The 22,277-nt window shown below is 47.5% G+C and overlaps 1 protein-coding gene and 1 long non-coding RNA gene across 4 annotated transcripts in view; one reads left to right on the top strand and one right to left on the bottom strand.

Moving 5' to 3' along the window:
• SPRING1 (SREBF pathway regulator in golgi 1) overlaps positions 1 to 11,452 on the top strand; it is a 186,546-nt gene extending 175,094 nt beyond the window's left edge. Inside the window, exons 6-7 of one of the 3 annotated variants that reach the window (XM_043901758.1) lie at positions 1,496 to 1,565; positions 10,995 to 11,013. In XM_043901758.1, coding sequence (XP_043757693.1) covers positions 1,496 to 1,565; positions 10,995 to 10,998 — 74 coding nt within the window. In that variant the 3' untranslated portion in view covers positions 10,999 to 11,013. Of the gene's footprint in view, positions 1 to 1,495; positions 1,566 to 9,044; positions 9,113 to 10,994 lie in introns of those variants that run through there. The other 2 variants (XM_043901752.1, XM_043901759.1) reach the window with 2 other exon arrangements.
• Positions 11,453 to 19,324: 7,872 nt separating this feature from the next.
• Positions 19,325 to 21,656, bottom strand: LOC122693853. Its single transcript, XR_006341040.1, has 2 exons — positions 21,494 to 21,656; positions 19,325 to 19,472 (listed from the first exon to the last, which is right to left on the bottom strand). It is a non-coding gene; the product is annotated as an uncharacterized LOC122693853 (long non-coding RNA).
• Positions 21,657 to 22,277: the final 621 nt, after the last annotated feature.

Genomic DNA, 22,277 nt, shown 5'->3' with positions numbered 1-22,277 from the left:
ATGGATTTGCCTGTTCTGGACATCTCATATAAATGGAATCGTATAACATACGGTCTTTTGAAACTGGCTTTTTTTTCTTTATTTAGCATAATGTTTTCAAGGTTTGCACACTTACTAGCATGTAGCAGTACTTCATTCCTTTTCATGGCCAAATAATATTCCACTGTATGCATAGACCACTTTTGTCTATCCATGGATATTTGGATTGTTTCTGCCTTTTCACGCTTATGAGTAAGGCTGCTATGTACATTCACGTACAAGTTTCTGTGTGGACATTTGTTTTAATAATCTTGAGTGTATACCTAGGAGTGGAATCGCTCAGTCATATGGCAATTCTACATTTAACTTTTTGAGGAAAAAAAACAAAACAAAAAAAAAACTTTTTGAGAAACTGCCGAATTGTTTTCCAAAGTGGCCGCACTATTTTATGTTCCTATCAGCAATGTCTGAGGGTTCCAATTTCTTCATACCCTCACGTGGTTGAATCGGACAGATTATAATGTAGAGAAAAAAGCAAGTTGCAGAAAAATCTGTGCAGTGTGACACCACTTCTATGAGGTTTGGAAACGTGCAAAACAACACCATAGATTACTCAGAGCTACACTACGTGCAGTTCAAGTCTAAAGAAAGTCATAGGAATGGAAAACACTGAAATATGGATAATGCTTCCCACTGGAGGTGATGAGAGCAATGCGATCAGAGTGTGTGAATATATGGGGCTTCCAATGCATGTGTGCTGTTTTATTTCTTAAGCTAGGTAATGTTCATGGGAATCGTTGAATTATTCTTTATCCTTCATTGTGGATTTTAAATATTTCCTCACGAAGTATTATTTTACATTTATTTTTGGGTAGGGCATATTTTGGGGCTCGCCAGGTGGCACTAGCAGTAAAGAACCTGCCTGCCAATGCAGGGGATATAAGAGACACAGTTTCAATCCCTGGGTTTAGAAGATCCCCTGGAGGAGGGCGTGGCAACCCACTCCAGTATTCTTGTCTGAAGAATCCCATGGACAGAGGATCCTGGCGGGCTACAGTCCATGGGGTTGCAAAGAGTCAGACACAACTGAAGTGACTTAGCAGTGCTTATTTGACAGTTACACCTATCTTTAAGAAGCCTACTCTGTGGGAATCTTATGGAATTGGAGAGTTTCTGAAATGGAAAATGTCCTGAGGGTTTGAGTCCCCATTGAAACACATAATTCCCCCCCTACTCAAGCTGGCAGTGTCATGGGGTATAATGAATATTGTCTTTGGGATCTTTATAAGTAAAGAAGATCCAACTACAAGTAACCATCATGGCTTGTAATACAAAAACTCTTTGTTACCCCTCCCTTTAAGAACTGGAACATAATTTCTCTCCCCTTGAGTATAACCTGGCCTACGTAACTTTCAACGAATGGACAGAAAAAGGCAGAAGTGACAATGGGTTAATTGAGAGACTTGGTCATAAAAACCAGTTTGGCTTTTTCCTTTCTCTGTCTTTTGATCACCAGATCCTGGGGAAAGCCAGCTGCCATGTTGTGAGGACTCTCCAGCTGTCTGTTCTCCCGGCAGACCCCTGTGGTGAGGAGCTGAGGCCCCCTGCCAATAGCCACGTGAGCAAACCATCTGGGGAAAGGGTCCTGCAGCCCCAGCTGAACCTTCAGTTGCCTGAAGCCCAGGGCAGCCTCTAGACTGCACCCATGAGCCAGAACCTCCCAGCTAAGCTGCTTCTAGATTCCTGACTCTCTAAACTGTGTGAGATAATAAATGTTAGTTGTTTTAAGCTGCTGCATTTAGTGGTAAGTTGTTACACAGCAACAGATAAGTGATACAGTATTTATTATCTCACATAGCAAGCCTCTTAAGGGAGAATATTCCAAGGTGGGTAACTCAGTTTTAAATCTCACACTGCCATCTTGAGTGTCCTGGTTTTTGTCTTCAAGTTTGTCTCCTCATGATCTCAAAGTAGCTGCCACAGCTCCAGACACCACATCCCTATAGATCTCTTCCACTGAGTGGAAAAGGAAAAAATATTTTCCCCACATGTGCTGCAGTAGACTTCTCCATATGTCTCTTTGGGCCAAGCATATCACATACTTCCACCCAGACAGGACTGCCAGGGGGAATGGAATCACTCTGAATGGCTTGGGCTAATGCCAAGCACCGGTGCTGGCCACAGAGGCATACTACTCTGATCTCCCTGCTGCAATGAGGGTAGTCACCTGGTAGCCTGCAAGTGTTACACCTTCGATGAATCTGCTGCAGCGTCCACGCAGATACCCTGCTCTCCCCAAGTGCTCCATAACAGTGGCTGTATTCATGGTAGGGGTCCGAGAGCCAGAAAATTTCCATCTCATGTGGGACCCTACCCCACATCAGCCCAACTAGGCCTTTCTCAAAGCTGCACTGCAATCTGAGCCTCCTCCTCACCAATCCTCATTCCTTCCTTCCTTCCCCTTCTCCTTTCCCAGGTGTCAGAACAGCATTGTGACTTGCAGGCTCCCTGTCTCTCTGTGCTCCTTCCCTCTGTCCCTCACAGGCAGCTCCCCGATAAATCTCTTGCCCATCTGTCATCTTGGCATCCCCTTCCCAGGGGACTCAAATTGCCGCTAGCCCTCTGTGTCTCATTCCCTGCATGTGGGATGGTGTACACCTAAACAAAATCAGGAAAGAGGGGTGCAGAGTATGCCTCTTGGGTAGTTAGCCTGCTGTGTGTTCACAATGTCAGATGAGCACAGACCCCAGCTCCCCTTGGACTGCTATTGGGACTCGGAGAGTTATTAATACCAACCTCTCCGGTCTCAGCTGCCTCCCCTGTAAAAATACACTCGGGATGGTGGACCACTTAAACGGCATCTGTAAATCTAGCACATAATAATAACGGCAGCGACCATCTGAGTGATTCCTGGTTTCAGGAACTTTACATGGCTCATTTCATCCTCACAGTTACTCTCTAGGGTTGTGCTATCTGTGGCCCCAAGTCTGAAGTCCAGAAAAGTTGAGGAGTTTGCAGAAGTCCCCCGTGAGTAAGTGACAGGGCGAGTGTAAAACACAGACAATCTGATCCCAGCACAGATGCTGAGGGGCCATCGGGCTGTATGGAACACTGTAGGTGTTTGACGTGTGCCGGCATCGGTCTTGACATTTCCACGATGGGGCAGTTCAGTATGATGATTGCTATCATTTATGGAGCGTGAGCTGTGTGCTGGGTGCTTTAAATAAATGATCTCATTGACACTTCACTGCAATCTGTTGAGAGGGGGTTTCTGCAGCCCACTTTACCGTCCAGGAAGCAGATGTACAGTGAGGAAGGGACAAGGTTGGGATTCCAGCTGGGTGGGCAGGATGACCTCAGAATCCACAAGCAACCTCTGCACTGCCTCCTGTTAAGAGCCAGAGCTTCCACAGAAAGGATCGGCCTGGAGCCCCAGTTCTACCCCTGAGCCGCTGACATAGGGCAAGTTACTTAATATTTACTTAACCACTGGATCACCAAGCCTCTGTTTCCCCAATTTTTAAATGGAAGATAGATAACACCTAACTCAAAAGGGTTTTTCTTCTGTTGTTGTTGTTTTCTTTTTCTTTTTTTGCCGAGATTTAGATGAGAAAACATCTTTAAAGCTAGGACAGTGTCTATTACCTGAGGAGGCTCTTAATTAATCATCACAGGATTCCAGGCATTGTTGACATTTATCTCTGATTCTTGTCTCCGCAGAAATCATAAATCTGGTTCTGATTATCACCTCATGCACAGGTTCTTCCTAAAGATTCACAGTCTCATGCTTTTATCTGTTCTCTAAAATACGATGCAATTTACAGAAGTTTGACTTACAACTCCTTTATAAGCCCAGCTGGTGTGTAAAGTGATGCATTCTGTGGCCCATTGTACCACAGAGCACAAGGCCCCAGGGACCAGGCCAAGAATGGGAACCTCAATTCTTTGATAATAAAGGATCCTTTTTGTAAAACGAGCTCCACCGGCTCGCATGTCTGTGGAGACAATCCAGATTTTCCTGTTTAAAGCAGAGTCCCCAGGATCTCATTCCCATAGGGGAAGCTGGAAGAATAAAAGATGAGTGACCACACCTCCAGCTGTTTTCTAGAACTCCTCGTGGATCACAGGGCTGTGACAGTCACCCCTCACTCAGTTTCCTCATCTGTACGATGGGCATGATATTTGCACTCAGTGGTATCCTATACCCGGCAGGCATGAAGGGACTTGGTGCAGTGAATGTTTGTAGAATTGGATTTAGTCATTCATGTCATTCAGCATGGGGTTGTTGTCATTCACATCACTTAACAAGAGTTTGTTGAGGGATTTCTTAGATTCGAGAGAAAGATAGGATGGGATCTATGCCGTTCTAGAGGGTTACTGCCTGGATGGCCTCGGGAAGACGCTTTATTTAAACTTGTGCCTTCTCTCTTCACCCATTCGACTGTTCTATGTTCTAGTGTTATTTGGAATTTCAAAATAAATGAAACACAGCCAGAGGGGAAAAAAAGAAAGCAATTAAAACAATGGCGACTCTAAGAGATGAAAATATATGTCCACTTAGCATCTGTACCCAAACGTTCATAGCAACACTATTCACAATAGCCAAAAGGGTGAAAGCAGCCCAAATGGCCATCTGAGGACAAATAAACCAGATGTAGTCTATCCAGACAATGGAATATTATTCAACCGTAAAAAGGAAGGAAAGACCAGTTCATATCACTACACACACGAACCTTGAAAATATTATACTAAGTGAGAGAAGCCAGGCCCCAAAAGATCCTGGAATGTATGATTTTTGTTCACACAGAAGTCCAGAATGGGGAAATCTAGAGAGACAAAAAGTAGGTCAGCGGTTACTTAGAGATGAAGGTAGGGAAGCAAGGTCGGAGACTGGAGAATTAAAATAACAGTGGCAGCAGCAACAATAATAATAAATAATGACTCTGTGTGTCCATTACCCTCTCCCATCTGCCAAGACACGTGCCCCGAGGAACAACCACTGAGTAGAAATGCACGTCCTGAAACTTGGTCATAGGAGGGACTGGAGGAGTGTGGGCTGAGGGCATAGAGGACGCCTTGCAGAGGAGGTGGAAATGAATGAACAGGTAGCAGATTCACCTGAGAGGGGGAGGCAGGGGGTGCGGCCTGTGGGGAGCAGTGCAGGAAGCCCATGCCAGGAAGGGTTTGGGGCTGGGAGTTATCAAGGTGCACTTTGTTTGGGGGGTGCTCTTGAACCAATGCACTCTTCAGAGCCTGTTCTGGCTGGAGCAGCAAGGTCGCTGTAGGAGAAAAATAGTAGATGAGGTCAGAGTGCTGGGAGGGTAGGATCAAGGGGGCCTTGGGTGGCCATGATTTCATCTTGTAGTTCTGTAAGCGTCCAAAGGCTTTTGAGCCAGGGGCTGACATGACTTCATGATTTAAGAGGCACTGAGGCTGTCCTTATGCCCAGAAGTCTTCACACACACACACACACACACACACACACACACACACACACACAGGAGCAACTTGAGTCCCAGAGCTCAGACACTCAAGTCTTTCCGAAGGAAGAAACTAATAGCCTAACCCAGGGTGGGGAGTCCTCAAGGGATCCATTTCCAGGCGCTCCTGTCTTCAGAATTAAACAACAAGAGTAAGTTCAGTGCAGACAGCTCCATCTGGACCCCAGCATCAATAAATTCCACCCTGCCCCCAGGAATTGCACGCCCCCCCCCCAAGACAGCCCCTGATGGGGGACCAGAGAGCGAGTCCTCTCCTGGAGGAGGCCTGGGTCTGTGCACTTCCACCAGCCCCTGTCTCACCCCTGGGGCAGTGGGAGGAGAGGGGCATGTGCCAAGGATGGAAGACACACAGGACACGGAGACAGGGACCCCCAGGGTGGAGCAGGCACAGGGAGAAGCCAGGAGACTAAGGGCAGGAGAGGGGAGCCTCAGTGCCCACAGGCTGGATGTGACTGCAGGCTGAGAGCCCAGGGCTGCCTGAATAACCATGTTAATCTGTGTGCATCCCGAGGGGGGAGCCCCTAGGCTCCATCTCTAATCAGGTCGCTACTCTCATTTAGAGGGTTTAATGTACCGTCGTTCATAGTGGGACCCGCGGTGTCAGCCTGTGAAGCCGCTCAGAGGAGCGGCTTTTCTGTCCCCTCCACTCCTTTCCCTCCGCCTCTGCCCACGAATCTCACCTGGGCCCTAGTCTGTTGCCCCCAACCTGCCGCGCGGCTCCCCCCAACTCTTCTCTGAGATGTCTGCCCCTGCAGTGCCAGGGTGAGCGTCCTGAGACACAAATCTGTCCCCACTTCAAATCCTTCCTGCCTCCAGGCCTCAGTGCGACCTTGCCCAGCCCAGCCCACCCCTGTGGCTTCATCTCCTGCATTATCTTCCCCAGCTAGGCGCTGAGTGCCCGGCACAGGGCAGACGCCCTGCCTCCTCTGTGCTTGGTGGTGGGGCCGTCCTGCGGGCTGTAGGGTGTTGAGCGGCATCCCTGGCCTCCACCTGTTAGATGCCAGGAGCACCTCCACCCCATCCATGGCAACCAAAGATGGCTCCAGATGTTACCAGGTCGCCTCCCCCTGCCACTGAGAACCACTGCTCTGGAGGCATATACTGAAGGTCAGGAACACCTGCTCTCAAGCCCGACAGACCTGGATCCATCCTTCTGCCCTCCAAGCCACACAGCACTGGGCAAGTCACTTTAAATGAAGACAAAACGGTGCCTGTCTTGTAGGGACTGTGTGACTGTCAAATGAGGTGATCCATGAAAACTAGGTGCACAGCCAGCACGTAATAAACGCTGCCTGGTGCTGCTATGCCGTGCGTCATTTTGTTCCGTGTTCCTGGCTTCACCTTTCTCTCCCCCTGCCCCCCCACCTCTTGGCCAGCCAACTGTGTTTGTTCTTCAAGAATCAGCTGGTCCGTCAGCTCCTCTGAGAAGTCCCTCTTGACCTCTCCCAAATCTTGGACATTTCTCCTCCTCTCCCACCCCGCCGTGTGTCCCACCTTGTACTGAAGTTGTGTGTTTAGGAGTGTGTCTCCTGCACCTGCCTGTGAGCCCTTAGGGGCAGAGGTCTTTAACCACAGCGCGTGCGTTCACGCTGAGCTTTTATTGGTGTGGAAAAGTGCATGTTGGTGGGGACACACTTGGTTCTGATCCTCAGAGATTGAAAGCCCATGTGTCTGGCGTGGGTTAGGTATAGTGGGCTGTGATCCCCACAGAGAGTACGGGAGGAAACTCATTAACTCAGAGCACATCACCCACATCCTTGACCTCATCAGTTTAAGGCAGGGATGATACAGGTAAGGTGCCCTGTCTCTGGGTCTCAAACCTGACCTCTGTGGCCCACGGTCAGTTGACTCAGGGCCTCAGTTTTCCCATCTGTATAATGGTGGTGATCACAGCTACCTCCCAGGGTTACTTTGAGGACAGAGGTGAGGCACCCTGGGCAGTTTTCTCACGACAAACAAGCATCAGAGAGCGGGCAAGCAAACCGAGCAGGGGAAAGGGATTCAGAGAAGACGTGTCTTTGCTGTGGAAGACCAGCCAGGGTTGGCAGTGGTGGATGGGACTGTGTTTTCGCATCAGGGAGAGTTTCCCTTCCTTTGTCTGTGGTCTTAATCTAGGAGATGGATGGGACACACAGCTTATTTTTCCTGTTGCGATGTACAGGAAGGTCTCCGTGTCCACGAAGGACAGAAGCACAAAAAAAGCCACTTAAGTTGTAGTAGCTGATATCTAGCTTGGAATCCAGGAAGAATTAATTGATAACAAGGGTCATTAATCCCCAGAGCAGGATGCCACCAGCACAGATAATAGAATTTCAATTACTGGAGGGTTTCTTGTCTATTAAAGCCCTCCTGTTTCTACAAGGCAGTGCTTAACTACCAGAGCTCCCAGGACACCCTCCCTGCCACATCACTGAAGACCATTCTCAGCATCCTTTGACCTCTAGAAGCACTTACTGCCTCTGTTCTGTCTTGTTGGGGTGTGTGTGTGTGTGTGTGTGTGTATTTGGAGAGACAGAGAGAGAGTGTCCCAACCAAATCCTACCAGAAGTGTAGAAAGCTGTGTCCTTTACCTTGCAGTAGCTTTTTCTCCTAAAATGCTTTTGTAAGGTATTCAATCAATATCATTCCTTTTTTAATTGTACAGATAACCTATATTCACCGTAGAAAAATCCTGACAAGCCAGAAGAAACACAACCAATCACCCATAACCCCTCTACCCAGAAAGGCTCAGTGTTAACATCTTTCCATGGTGGTTCTTTGTCTTTTAAGTTCAGCCAATTGCATGAATGCATGCAAACTACGCTAGAAGAGGGGGTATAAAAAAGTACCCCCTTTCCTACTTCCCCAGTCCCCCCCCACAGAAGTCACTGCGGCCAAGCATTCGGTGTAAACTTGCACACCATCTTGTTGTTTTGTAGACATGTGTGTATAGACAGACAGATATGCAGTATGTTTTAAAAAAAAAACACGCACAGGGTCACACAATGTGTGTGTTTCTCTGATTTGCTTTTTTGTGACCTGACACTATGTCTTGGAGAGTTTTCTGTACCCACTCTTTCAGATCTTACTTTTTCTCTTGGACAACTGGGTAAGATTCCATTACATCAACAAACTGTGATTTATAGACCCACTCCCCGATGGGCACTTAGGTTGCCTCCAGTCTGTCACTAATACAAAGTGTGCGTCTTTGTCCACCTGTGCAAGCATTTTTGTGGGGAAGATTTGTAGAAAAGAAATTATAGATCAATGTTGATAGACATTGTCAAATGGCTCTCCAAAGACTGTCTCTCAAATTATCTCTTTCCATATAGTGCATGAGTAAATCTGATCCCCCTTACCCTTGACAGCACTGGAAATAATCAGTCCTCTTTTTTTCTTTTTTTGGTCAATTTCCTGGATAAACACATCATCTTCATTTGCATTTCCCTGATTACTGTGAAGCTAAGCATCTTTTCATATGTTTATTGGCCATCAACCTTCTTTCTATACATATGCAGCCATATACACTTTTTAGATGTCTTACATTGCTTCATTGTAAAATCTGCCTTTTTTTTTTCTCCAAAGTGCAGAAAGGACATCTTTCTATGTCAGCACACAAACTTCTGCATCATTCGTAGTGGCTATATCATGCGTCAGTACCACTCTTCAATCAGTTCCTTATTGTTGGGCAATCAAGTAGGTCCCTAATCTTTTGCTGTTCTTGCGAAAACTGTAGTGAATGTCGTTATAGCTAAACAACACACTGACCACTCTGATTTCCTTGGGATGAATCCCCAGGAGTGGAACTGCTGGTCAAGGGATGCACATATTTTAAGGCTATTGCCGCTTATTCCCAAAGTACTCCCCCAACAGCTGGTTGGCAGGTCTGGCTTCCCCACCAGAAGCTCATGAGAGTGTCCTTAACCAGATATGGCCACATGTCCTCCTGTGGCGGGGCGGGGGGGGGGGGGGGCGGGAATCACCCCCAGTAGATACCCTCTTCCTTAGAGACAGAGTGATCTGAGTGCTCAGGCAGCTATAGACAAATATTTCGTTTATTCCCGCCAATGGTCTGACTCGGTGGTTCTCAAGGTTTATTGTGTCCGACTCTTTTACAACCCCATGGACTGTAGCCCACCAGGCTCCTCTGTCCATGGGATTTCCCGGGCAAGAATATTGGAGTGGGCTGCCATTTCCTTCTCCAGGGGATCTTCCCCACCCAAGGACTGAACCCGCATCTCCTTCACTGCTGGTAGATTCTTTACCACTGAGCCCCCAGGTGATTTATACATGTTACCATTATACCCTATTTCATGGGCAGAGAACTTTCCAGGATAACTTGACTCCATCCAAAAAGCCTTACATGCTGATACTAGAACCCCACTTAAATGTAACACCACTGGTCTCCTGAAGAGCCCTGCAGTGGTCACAAAGGTCTTCCCAGCACAGAGTCTCTCTCATGCTCAGGCTTCTGTGAGGTCAGTGGTGACAACTTGCCACTATTGAACATAACAGCATCAGACCATCCACTGCAGCCTCACGCTGATGTGGTGAGGTAGGCACTGTTACTGCTCCATTTCACAGAGGAGACACTGAGGCTCACAGAGCTTAAACAACTTGCCCCACATTACATAGTCAGTAAAGAGCGAGGCCATTTGACTGCAAGTTGTAGTGCTTTTCAATAGAAAGCATGCACAGTAGGTAAAGAAAATGTCTATAACCAGTGCTTGTGTATTGATTAACATTCCTGCCTTCATGATTCTGTGTCAGGTAGGTGAAAAGTAAAAGATGCAGCCTCCATGGCTCCTTGCTTTTGTCTTCAAGGGGGCAGAGGTTGGCATGTCCTGAGCTCTGGGCAAAGTGAAGGCATCCAAACCTGAGACTCTTGAGTGCTGTTGGAATCATTTCCGCTATTGGGTTGTAAAGCTATGACAAACCTAGACAGCATATTAAAAAGCAGAGACATTACTTTGCCAACAAAGGTCCATCTAGTCAAAGCTATGGTTTTTCCAGTAATCAAGGATGTGAGAGTTGGACTGTAAAAAAAGCTGAGCACCAAAGAATTGATGCTTTTGAACTGTGGTGTTGGAGAAGACTCTTGAGAGTCCCTTGGACTGCAAGGAAATCAAACCAGTCAATCCTAAAGGAAATCCAAGGTGGTGGAAGGACTAATGCTGAAGCTGAAACTCCAGTATTTTGGCCACCTGATGCAAAGAACTGACTCACTGGAAAAGACCCTGATGCTGGGAAAGATTGAAGGCAGGAGGAGGAGGGGACAACAGAGGACGAGATAGTTAGATGGCATCACCAATTCGATGGACATGAGTTTAAGCAAGCTCTGGGAGCTGGTGATGGACAGGGAAGCCTGGTGTGCTGTAGTCCATGGGGTCGCAAAGAGTCAGACACAACTGAGTTACTGAACTGAACTGGGTTGTATTAATCGTCTACTCCTGTAGGGTTGCCATTTGGGGCCTGGGAACTATGTTTCTGTTGTAATTTAAAAGAATAATCTTTTTTTTTTTTTTTTTTTTGCAGTTGAGGAAACCACCCCTCATTCTCCTCCTTCACCTCCAGGAAAACTCTTGACCCTAATAAAATTGAAGCCCTTTGAGTCCCTTGGAGGAAGGTGTGCCTGCAAAGTCAAGGGTGTGACTAGATCAGCCAGGATCTTCCTGTTCTGACCAAAGGAGCCAATTAGATGATCTAATGGGAATCCTTTTTGTCATCCAGAAATTATATGATGCTGTGAAGCTGCCCACTCTTATGTGCCCTTGATGATAATGATAATGTCTCCTTCCAGAGTCACAAAACGCAAAACATAATAACCTCTCGTGGCAGCCTTGGTGTTAATGTCCCTGCACCCATTTGACTGCTGGGTAGAGTGAGTCAAAGAAAGATCACAGGACTGGCTCACCTTCCCTCTTCCCTCAGCAGGGATACTTGCCCAGTGGGCTCACTGAAAGCAGGAGTCATATTTCTATACCATCAATCTGAAATTCCAGCTACAGCAGAATTTCCCCCAAAGATTTTTTTTTTGGGGGGGGAAGGTAGTGTTTTGGGGAACACTAGTCTCCTGGGAAACTCTGTGGGGAGCTTGGAAAATGCTTCTAGTCCTTCATTAGCTTTTCTTACATACATTAGCATATTAAAGGCTCTGAGAAATCCTGTAGTAAAGGTACCTTTTTTTAGTTGTTATTAATCAGATACTCAACTGGTAAAGAATTTGCCTGCAATGCAGGAGACCCTGGTTCAATTCCTAGGATGTGAAGTTCCCCTGGAGAAGGGATAGGCTACCCATTCCAGTATTCTTGGGCTTCCCTTGTGGCTCAGATGGTAAAAAAATCTGTCTACAATATGGGAGACCTGGGTTCGATCTCTGGGTTGGGAAGATGGAAGATCCCCCAGAGGAGGCATGGCAACCTACTCCATTATTCTTGCCTGGAGAATCCCCATGGACAGAGAAGTATGGTGGGTTACAGTCCATGATGTCACAAAGAGTTGGACATGACTAAGCACAGCACAACACAGCCTGATACTTTCAAAATTTAACTGACCACAGAATCTTGCAAATAGCCCTTAACACCCCTTGGATGCCCTTCTGATAATTCTGTGTTTGAGACATTTAAACGATCTCTGTTGTCCCAGAAACTTTTGCAGAGAGGCCCTAAAGTTGGGGATAAAGAAAGTAGAGGCCATAATTGGAGAATGGATGATCAAAATAGCAAGATGGCTCCTGGGAAATTTTCCCCATCTTTCACGGGTGCCCTATGTCTGTGAACCTGAAGACCCCCCGACCTTAAGGATGCCCTAGCCCACATCAGGTCAGATACAGTCTCACCATTGGTGTATGTCAGTATTTTACAACCATTTTTAAACTGGGACAGAATTGTTGCCTGGTGCTGAAATTGATGGGTGTGTACGTTGGGGACAGTGTCGAGCTGAGGAGGGTCCTAAGGAGAGAATGAAGATGGAGCCAAGACAACACAGAATGGTGTCGCCCGCCTTCCCCAGGAGGGGTGCGCAGGCTGAGGAGCCTCTGAAATGCTCCTTGAGTGCTGGATGGGCACTGCTGGAGTGAAAGGGACCAAGCGTCGCCCGCATCAAGGCAGCACAGAAGCGGGCACGCCTGTTGTCTGTCTGTCTGCATGCCTCCTTCCACAACCATCTGAGGCAGCTGAAAAATCCAGCCCTGTGATGTTAACCGGAAGGAGGTGGATGGAGGAAGTCGGGACAGACAGAGGTGGAGATGGAAAGTGAGACAGGAATTAGGCTAGTACAATGATGGCCATAGTGTCCTTGGCTTTTGCTTTCTTGAATCCAGCCTCCTGTCAACTCACACAACCCAGGTGTCTGTCAGCCTAGGCAGGCTACAATTTACTGAGCACCTACTATGTATTGATTCCTGTGCTAAATATGTTCTATATTTTTTTTCCAATGAAGAGACTAAACACAGTGTATATTTTCTCCTACGAGGAAGGCTTTTCATCTCCGTTACAGAGATGAGGACTCGAAGAGACCCGAAGGCTGAGGAACCAATCCAAGCATGCACAGCTAGGGCAACAGAGCTGGGGTTTGAACGTGGGACTTAATCAGTCTTGAGACTTTCTGTTCTCTGGATCCTGTGCTGTACTGCCTGAGCCTTGTGGACCAACGAATGCCCTCTTCCCTCCCTTCATTTTCTTTTACCGAGACAGATGACCTATGTGTGGAAAAGGGCTTGAAACATATATGTCAGTATGAAGGTAATTATCAATTATAAATACAGTTATAAATACTCACACATCAACCACTTAGGCAAAGAAATAGAACACAGCCAGTGTCTCAGGGGCCCCTGTGTGTCTCTCCCAGAAGGCACCCAGCATCTGAGCCCTTTAGATATTTATTTGTAATTGTTTTGCCACATATGTTTACATCCCTACACTGTTTCGTTTTGTTTTGCCTGAATGAGAACTTTATGTAAATGGACTCACTCACAAATTCTTTTTTCCCTTGCTTCTTTGCCCTCAACAAAATGGGAGATTCAGACATGCTCTTGTCCACAGCGGTGGTTCATTCGTTCCATGGCTTCGTTGTACTCCATTGTATGAACGTGCAGTAGACCACCCCTTCTACCGCTGCTGGATATTTGGGTCACTTCCAGATTTTGGCAATCATGACATTGCTGCATTGTTACATGCGTCTGTGAATGCACCTGGGTAAGAGTTTCTCTAGAACATAAACTTGGAGTGGAATTGCTGGGTCGCAGCCTGTACTTATTTTCAACTTGACTAGATACGTGGTTTTGCAAGAGCTCCTGTTCCTCCACATCCTCACTAGTGTTTTTTGCTGTCTCCTATCTTTTCTTCAGCATGATCCTCTGTTATCTTTATCCTTGATCAATCTGTTCATGGATTTGCAAAGGCAAGTGGAGGAGCCCAGCACAAATACTGGCTGTACCTACACTGGACCCTGTATATACTGAATCAGACTCACCAAGGGAGCAGCCCAGGCTGTTTTTCATAACCTCCCCTAGTGATCCAGATAATCAGCTCTGTTATCTAGAGCCTTGACGCATTTTTTTGTCCTGGGATTCTTGTTCCAAAATAAATCTTATGCAGGGTGCCATATGTGCTTAGTCGCTCAGTTGTGTCTGACTCTTTGCAATCCCATGGACTGTAGCCCACCAGGCTCCTCTGTCCACTGGGATTCTCCAGGCAGAATACTGGAGTGGGTTGCCATGCCCTCCTTCAGGGGATCTCTTCCCAACCCAGGGATCAAACCCAGGTCTCCTGCATTGCAGGTGGATTCTTTACCATCTGACCCACCAGGAAAACCCAAGAATATTGGAGTGGGTAACCTATGCTTTCTCCAGTGGATCTTCTCAACCCAGGAATCAAACCAGGGTCTCCTGCATTGCAGGCAGATTTCTACCAGCTGAGCTACCAAGGAAGCCCAGAATGCCATGTATAAAACAGATAAAATCGGAACTGCCCTACTTGGAGCAGGAAGTCAGAATGGAGGGCCCAGTAAAATAGACTGGCTAGCTCTTCACCACACTCATTCCTGTTCCTCCTGTAACAGAGTCAGACTACATCTCCCTGCCTCCTTTGTGAGTAGGTATAGCCATGAGCTCTATCCAGTGAATGAGGGTGGAAGTGATAAGAGATGGGGGCATATCCAGGCCTGGGCCATAATACTCCACCCATCTGAAGGCTAAATGCAAAGAAACTGAGAGAATCCAATCTCAGTCATGTCCAACTCTTTGCGACCCCATAGACTGTAGCCCACCAAGCTTCTGTCCATGGAATTCTCCAGGCAAGTATACTGGAGTGGGTTGCCATTCTCCTCTCCAGGGGATCTTCCTGACCCAGGGACTGAACCCAGGTGTCCCGCACTGCAAGCAGATTCTTCACTGTCTGAGCCACAAGGGAAGCCCCAACTGAGAGATGGGCAGAGCCAAAAGCTGAAAAGAACTGGGGACCCTAAATGATCTTGGGGAAGACTGCCTGCCAATCAGCATACCTATCTGGGATTTCACACAGTGAAAAATAAATGTCTATTGTGTTAAGTAATAGATTTGTAGGGGGCAGGGGTATTGGTTTGTTATAGCAGCTGATATTGCCTCAGCCCATCCCTGCTCTTGGTCCCCAGGGCACCTCCATGGATTCTTAGCACTCTGTGAAGCCCTGTGGAAGACCAGAGCCGTAGATGAAAGGAAACACTGCATGCAGTCACAAGGCCTGGGCTTTGAATCTCCATTCCCCTCATAAGAGGAGGGAGAGAGGACCCCACCTCCCTCCGCTTTTGTATGGATTTAATGAGATAATATATTTGGAAAGTACTCCGGGTGCAGTGAAAGGCTTTTCAGATGTGAGTTATATTTAGTTATTGATACTGCATTTCTGCGTGTGTTTCTTTCACTACATCCGCAGCCAAGCTTCTCTCCAGTGGCTACTCCACAGAAACTGGAGGAGCATTAATGCAGTAAATCTCAAAACTCAGCCCCTCTCTCCCCACTCCAGGCAGGGCTGGGCCATGGTCCCCAGAGCAGCTGACCCCAAGCATAATGCAAATACTGCGTTCCGTCAGGCTATTTTAAGACAGGCGAGGAATAAGTCTCCCGCTCTCCCCATAAGAAATGTACATCATTCCCTGATCTTTAATTTCCTTTTGATTAAAAAAAAAAAAAACAGCCTATCTGAAAAATATCTACTATCTCTCCTTATGCTGAGAGATGAGAATTAAAAAAAAAAAGTCAAATGTGCTTTCTGGCCCTTCAGAGTCAGAGGGACCCCTTAGGACTTGCTATGGGAGTTGTGTGGATGTTTTTGGTGAGTGATGAGGGTTTAGGCTCAGTAGGCTGGCACTTAGGATTATCTTAGTTCTCTGGGCTAGAAGAAGAGGTAGATTTAAATTCTTCTGAAATGTGTGATGGAAGTCATAGCCTCCAGACTAGCCACGCCTTGTCTGACGGCTGAAGGGAAGAGAAGGGGGGAAATCTCTACTTCTCCCCTGGCCCCCAAACCTTGACCCAGAGCCCCTGTCTTCTCTCGCCTTCCTCCTTTCACTCGGTCCATCTCCAAGGTGGTTGTGTGCCGATTCACAGATCAGCACCCAGTAGGGTGGACAGTTCCCACTCTCGAAGGCCTACCCACAGCCTACCTACTGTGTGCTGGGCATCACGCACAGTCCTGAGCCCAGACTCCTGTGGATGAAGCCCTGTTGGCAGCTCTCAACCACAGCAGGCTTCCTAACCAGGATCCGGTCCACCGTCCCCTCTTCCACTCTGTCAGACCAAATCAGAGAAAACCAGGTCTTCTTACTCATAACAAAGTACGTGTCACTTTCCCAGGGCTCCCATAACCAATTGCCACAAGTTGAATGGCTTAAAACAACAGAAGTGTATTCGCTCGTGGTTCTGGGGGCCAGATATCTGAAATCAAGTTGTCGGTAGGATGGGCTCCTCATGGAGGCTCTGGGGGAGAATCTGTCCCATGCCTCTCTCCTAGCTTCTGGTGGCTCCTGGCAACCCTTGGTATTCCCTGTCTTGTCAACCCATCACTCCAGTCGGGTTCCACAGTCACATTGCCTTCCTCTCCTTTTGTCTGTCTGTTCTCTCCTCCTTCACAAATATGCCAGCCATTGCATTTAGGGCCCAACATAAACCTAGGATGATATCATCTTAGATCCTTCAGTAATTACATCTGTAAGATTCTGTTTCCAAATAAGGTCACATTCTGAGATGCCAGGTAGATGTGATTTTTTTTTTTTTGGGGGGGGGGGATGTCACTATTAAACCCACTGCAGTCTCCCTATGGACCTCCAAAATCTACATCCATCTCACAATGCAAAATGCTTCCACTCTACCCCAACGTCTGGAAATGGGCACTGAAAGATGGGGGTGACTATAAAACCTCTCACAAAGTGCCACATGGACAGTAAAATAAGTCATTAGCAGGCTTAGTACAGTGCCTGACTGATAAAGAAAGAAATGCAGTGAAGAGTGGTGGTAGTAGAAGTATTTGTATGAACTATGCCGATACACGACTGGATGGATTTTCCCAAGGCGCTGCCTTTTTTAAGAAATCACTTTCTTCCTTAAAAGCCAGCAGGGTTTCCGACTGCCTGCGAAACAAAGTCTGAGCTCATTTGGTTAGTGAGTAAGGGTTCTGCAATTGGCCCTCCATCAGAATTTCCTCTCTCTCTCTCTCTCACCTCTTACCCTCAAGCCCAGGTGATACCCAAATTCTCCCAGTTCGTTCTTTATGTCCCGTCTACTTACTTCTACCAATGTCCTCCTGTGTCTGTTTGGTGGTACCTCCTGGAAACTCCTGTTCACAGTGAAGCCCACCTCTGTTGAGCTCACATGGCCGCTACAGGTGCTCACTTGGGTCACCAACTTGGACATGTTGTTCTTTTTTCCTCTGTATTTTTTTCCTCTGCTCTACCACAGACCATGGTTTCATGAAGGCAGGGACTGTGTTTCTGCACGAGGGACTCTGTGCCACAGAGGTCTCACAACTCTGCCCTTTAGGCGAGAAACATTAACATCTCTGTACCTCAGGTTCCTAATCGATAAAATAAGGGTCATTCTATCTCCCTGTTAGGGTTCTTGGGGGGGTAAACCAAGTAACGCAGGTAAAGTGCCTGGTGCCTAGGCAAGCAGTCAGTGTTCTCTTCCTCAGCTGGATGCTGCCCCCTGCGTCTGGTCTGTAATGGGTTTTCTAAGATGGGAGCTTTGTAAACAGTTGTGGGTGATGGTGAGCATTGAGAAGAAACGACGCATTCTGGCATAAATTAGGGCATAAACTTTCAACCAGAACAATAATAACAGCAACATGTATCAGGCAAGCTGCTAATGCTTTCCATGCATCATTATTTAATCCTACCGTTTTACCAAGAAACGTATATCACACATAGTGCCCAGTAGAGGTCCCGCTATGTAATAGTGGGCAATCAAGGCAGCCCCGGGAAAAACCATCCTGGCCAGATTAAATGGGGATGTGCCACCAAGTTTATACATTCCCCCTCCATCCCAGGAAGTCATCTGGTGGAACATCCCCCACCAAAGACCCCCCCTTGTCCGCATCCCCAGTGTGCCCTGACTCAGTCGTGTCCAGTTCTTTGTGACCCTTCTGGACTGGAGCCCGCCAGGCTCCTCTGTGCATGGGGATTCTCTAGGCATGAATACTGGAGTGGGTTGCCATGCCCTCCTCCAGGGGGAATCTTCCCAACCCAGGGATTGAACTCAGGTCTCTCGAACTGCAGGCAGATTCTTTACTGACCAAGCCACCAGGGAAGCCCAAGAATACTGGAGTGGGTAGCCTACCCCTTCTCAAGGGGATCTTCCCGACCCAGGAATCAAACTGGTGTCTCCTGCATTGCAGGCAGATTCTTTACCAGTTGAGCTACCAGGAAAATCAGTGCGCCCTAATGAAGTGCATTTGTCTCCTAGGTCTCCCAGGGGCCAGAGAGCTGACCCGGGACGCTAGGGGAACTGTACAGGAAAGGTGGATGCAGGAAGAGCTGCTGAGAAATGGATGGGCACTATTCCCACGGTGCCTTGAGAATATTCATGAGACAGATGCTACGGGGGGGGGGGGGGGGGGGGGCAGGGAAGTTGAGACACGTGATCAAGGAAGGCTGCACCAACCTACATAAACGGAGTAACAATTCCTTCCTTTCCTCTGGGGCTCTCTAATTGCACAAAGTGCTTTCCGGCGCAGGGCAAGGGAAGTACAGCGCTCTGGCGGGAGCAGAGAGCTTGCCAGCCTTTGGGTTCCAAATTTGGAATGTGCGCGGGGCTGCTACTTAAAACAATCCCAGCTGCCCATAAGGCTGGTGCCCAAGTCCTCCCTCAGAAACATGTATTTTCCCAGCAGCCTGCAGGAGACAGAAGCAGGCTGCCTCGGAGTCCACGAAGGTCAAATATGGGAAGCTCAGGCCACAGCAGGCCAGCCACCGGGAAGGCAGTGGGAAGGACAGCAGGGGGCAAGTGGTACCTTTCACATCCTCCACATGCATCTTTCAGACGGCCATCCGTGAGTCAGCCTGAGCCCAGCTCCACCGAGAATGGCCCAGCTATGGTCCTCAATATTAATATTTACAGCCGGCAGTGTTTGCATGCCTTGTACAAATGCCCCAAACAGCAGACCTTGTACTGTGCATGCAAAGGAAAATGATCACCTTGGACTTGAGTAGCTCTCCTTTCCCGGGCAGCTCCAAGGATATGATTTAGCAGATTGTTGCAAGGATATAGAAATTTTTTTTTTTTTCCCTTTTATTTTCTTTTTTTTTTTTGTTAGAGACAGGGTCTCGCTATGTTGCCCAGGCTGGAGTACAGTGGCTATTCACAGGCGCGATCCCACTACTGATCAGCACGGGAGTTTTGACCTGCTCCGTTTCCGACCTGGGCCGGTTCACCCCTCCTTAGGCAACCTGGTGGTCCCCCGCTCCCGGGAGGTCACCATATTGATGCCGAACTCAGTGCGGACACCCGATCGGCATAGCGCACTGCAGCCCAGAACTCCTGAGCTCAAGCGATCCTCCAGCCTCAGCCTCCCGAGTAGCTGGGATTACAGGCGCGCGCCACCGCGCCCGGCAGGATATAGAAAATATTGAAAGTAGAGCCACTGCCTTATACAGGATAATCCAGGTAAGAGTTCAGTCTCTGGAGAAATTTAAGTGTGTGTTCGAATCACCTCTCTGCTCACAGAGCTGCCACCAGCCCACCCGTCACCACTGTGGGAATTAGGAAAGGATGTTGTTGTTCAGTCGATAAGTCATGTCCAACTCTTTGCGACCCCCATGGGCTGCAGCATGCCAGGCTTCCCTGTCCTTCACTATTTCCTACAGTTTTCCACTGAGTCGATGATGCCATCCAACCATCTCATCCTCTGTCGCCCCCTTCTTCTCCTGCCCTCAATCTTTCCCAGCATCAGGAAAGGATGCTCAAAAGGACACCATTGAGTCTCCCACTCACCTTGTGTTTGACTTTAACTAAGTAATTTATCCTTCCTGAGTCTCAGTCTCCAAATCTGTGAACCAAGGATAGTTATGTCCAGTCTGGCATTAGTTCCCAGTTGGAGGCCAGTAAATAATAGTCCATATCGACTGAATGGTAGCCCTCTGCCAGGCTCCTGGTCTCCGCTCTCTATATGCACTGTCTCAATTAGTCCTCATGACAGCCTTGAGGGTGAGCAACATTATTTTTGAGTTCATAGATGAGGAAGGGAGGCGAGGAACTCCCCTTTTTGTGAAACTCTTAAGAAATCCAGAGGAAGCATTTCTCTCCATACTTCAGTTCCTCGGGCTGGATTCACCCATATTCCTCTTAGAATGCGGCTTCATCATAGAGAAATAGCAATCATACCATCTTTTTTAAAGTTCAGTGATACAACCCAGTGACCAGGTATAAACTCTGGCATTTCCAATTAAGAGTCACCTTGATTCAATAGGGCCATCAAATAAATCAAGCTGTTTCTATATATAGATATGTTCAAAAGACATGTTCTGTCCCAGGGTTGCTCCAGTGTGAATGGAAAAGGCTTGGCTAGTTTGTATTCATGGATGGGTCCCTACCCCTGGGAGCAGCATCACTAGCCTGGTCAGGTTTAATGCCTTGAACTTCATCTGAAGTTTCCACTTTGATCCCTACAAAAACACTGACTGTTATTCTTACCCACTTTCTACGCATGAGGAAACTAAGGTTCAGAGAGGTGAAGTCAGTTGCCCAAGGTCACACAGCAGACTGGCAGAGCCAGAATTTGGACCCAGATTTCCTGCCTCCAGAGCCCATGATTGTGACCACTTCACTATATTGCCTTCTTCTGTACCAGCAAGGTCTTGGACTAGGATGGGGGGATTTGGGGAGGGGGTTGGGGGGAGTATCTTCTTTTTAATAGTCATCATTTTTTTTTTTTTTAGAATAGCTTTAGATTTACTGAAAAATTATGAAGATGGTGAAACCATTCACCTCAGACTGGGACTTGAACCCACGTGGCTAGGACCTTAACCTGGCCAAAATCCTGCTTGGAACTCTAACCCACATGACAGGTACTTGAACCTAGCCAAAACCCACAGTCTTCCAACTGAGATCACACACCTGGTTTCAGAACCTAACGCAGCTCAGGCTCTGGGTGTCTCATCACAGAAAGAAATCAACGAGAGACAAAGTGATAAGTAAGAATTGGTGATTTTAAACCATGATATTGGAGAAGACTCTTGAGAGTCCCTTGGACTGCAAGGAGATCAAATCAATCAATCCCAAAGGAAATCAACCCTGAATACTCATTGGAAGGACTGATGCTAAAGCTGAAGCTCCAATACTTTGGCCACCTGATGTGAAGAGCCAACTCATTAGAAAAGACCCTGATGATGGGAAAGACTGAAGTAAGGAGGAGAAAGGGATGACAGATGATGAGATGGCTGGATGGCATCACCAACTCAATAGACTTGGGTTTGAGTAAACTCCGGGAGGTGGTGAAGGACAGGGAAGCCTGGTGTGCTGCAGTCCATGGGGTCACAAAGAGTCGGACACGACTGAGTAACTGAACAGCAAAGAAGAGGATTTGTTTGAAATACAGTCCACAGAGTGTGGGCTGTTGCAGAGGGCAAGAGCGGCCTTGAAATACGGTGTGGTTAGCTTTTATGGGCTGGGTAATTTCATAAGTTAATGAGTGGGAACTGTGTTAGTCGCTCAGTTGCATCTAACTCTTTGCAACCCCATGGACTGTAGCCTGCCAGGCTCCTCTGTCCATGAAATTCTCCCAGTAAAAAAAAAAAAAAGAAATTCTCCCAGTAAGAATACTGGAGTGGGTAGCCATGTCTTTCTCCAGGGGACCTAGGGAAGCCTTAATGAGTGGGAGGATTATTCCAACTATTTGGGGAAGGGAGCGGAGATTTCCAGGAATTAGGCCATCACTCACTCTTTGGTCTTTGATGGTTGGCCTTGGAACTGTCTTGGTGCCTTTGGGCAAGCCATTTAACTTGCTTGGTGGCTCAGATGGTAAAGAATCTGCCTGAAATGCAGGAGACTCAGGTTTGATCTTGGGTTGGGAAGATCCTCTGGAGAAAGGACTGGGTTACCCACCCAGTATTCTTGCCTGGAGAATCCCATGGACAGAGGAGCCTGGAGGTCCATGGGGTCGCAAAGAATTGGACACGACTGTGCAAATAACACTTATACTAAGGATCAAAGGATCAAAGCCTTGTCTAAGTTGATTTGTCTGCCATCTTGGACCCATTTGATTCTAAGCTGTTTATGTTCTGTCCTCAGGCTATGTCATTCTTTCAAAGGTTGTGCCCTGCCCCCTTCCCTCCTGTTTCAACAGTACTGAG

The sequence above is a fragment of the Cervus elaphus genome, chromosome 5 (genome assembly GCF_910594005.1).
Source record: "Cervus elaphus chromosome 5, mCerEla1.1, whole genome shotgun sequence".
Lineage (NCBI taxonomy): Eukaryota > Metazoa > Chordata > Mammalia > Artiodactyla > Cervidae > Cervus > Cervus elaphus.
Note: the sequence above shows the minus strand (reverse complement) of the source record. Positions and strands in the feature narration are given on the sequence as shown.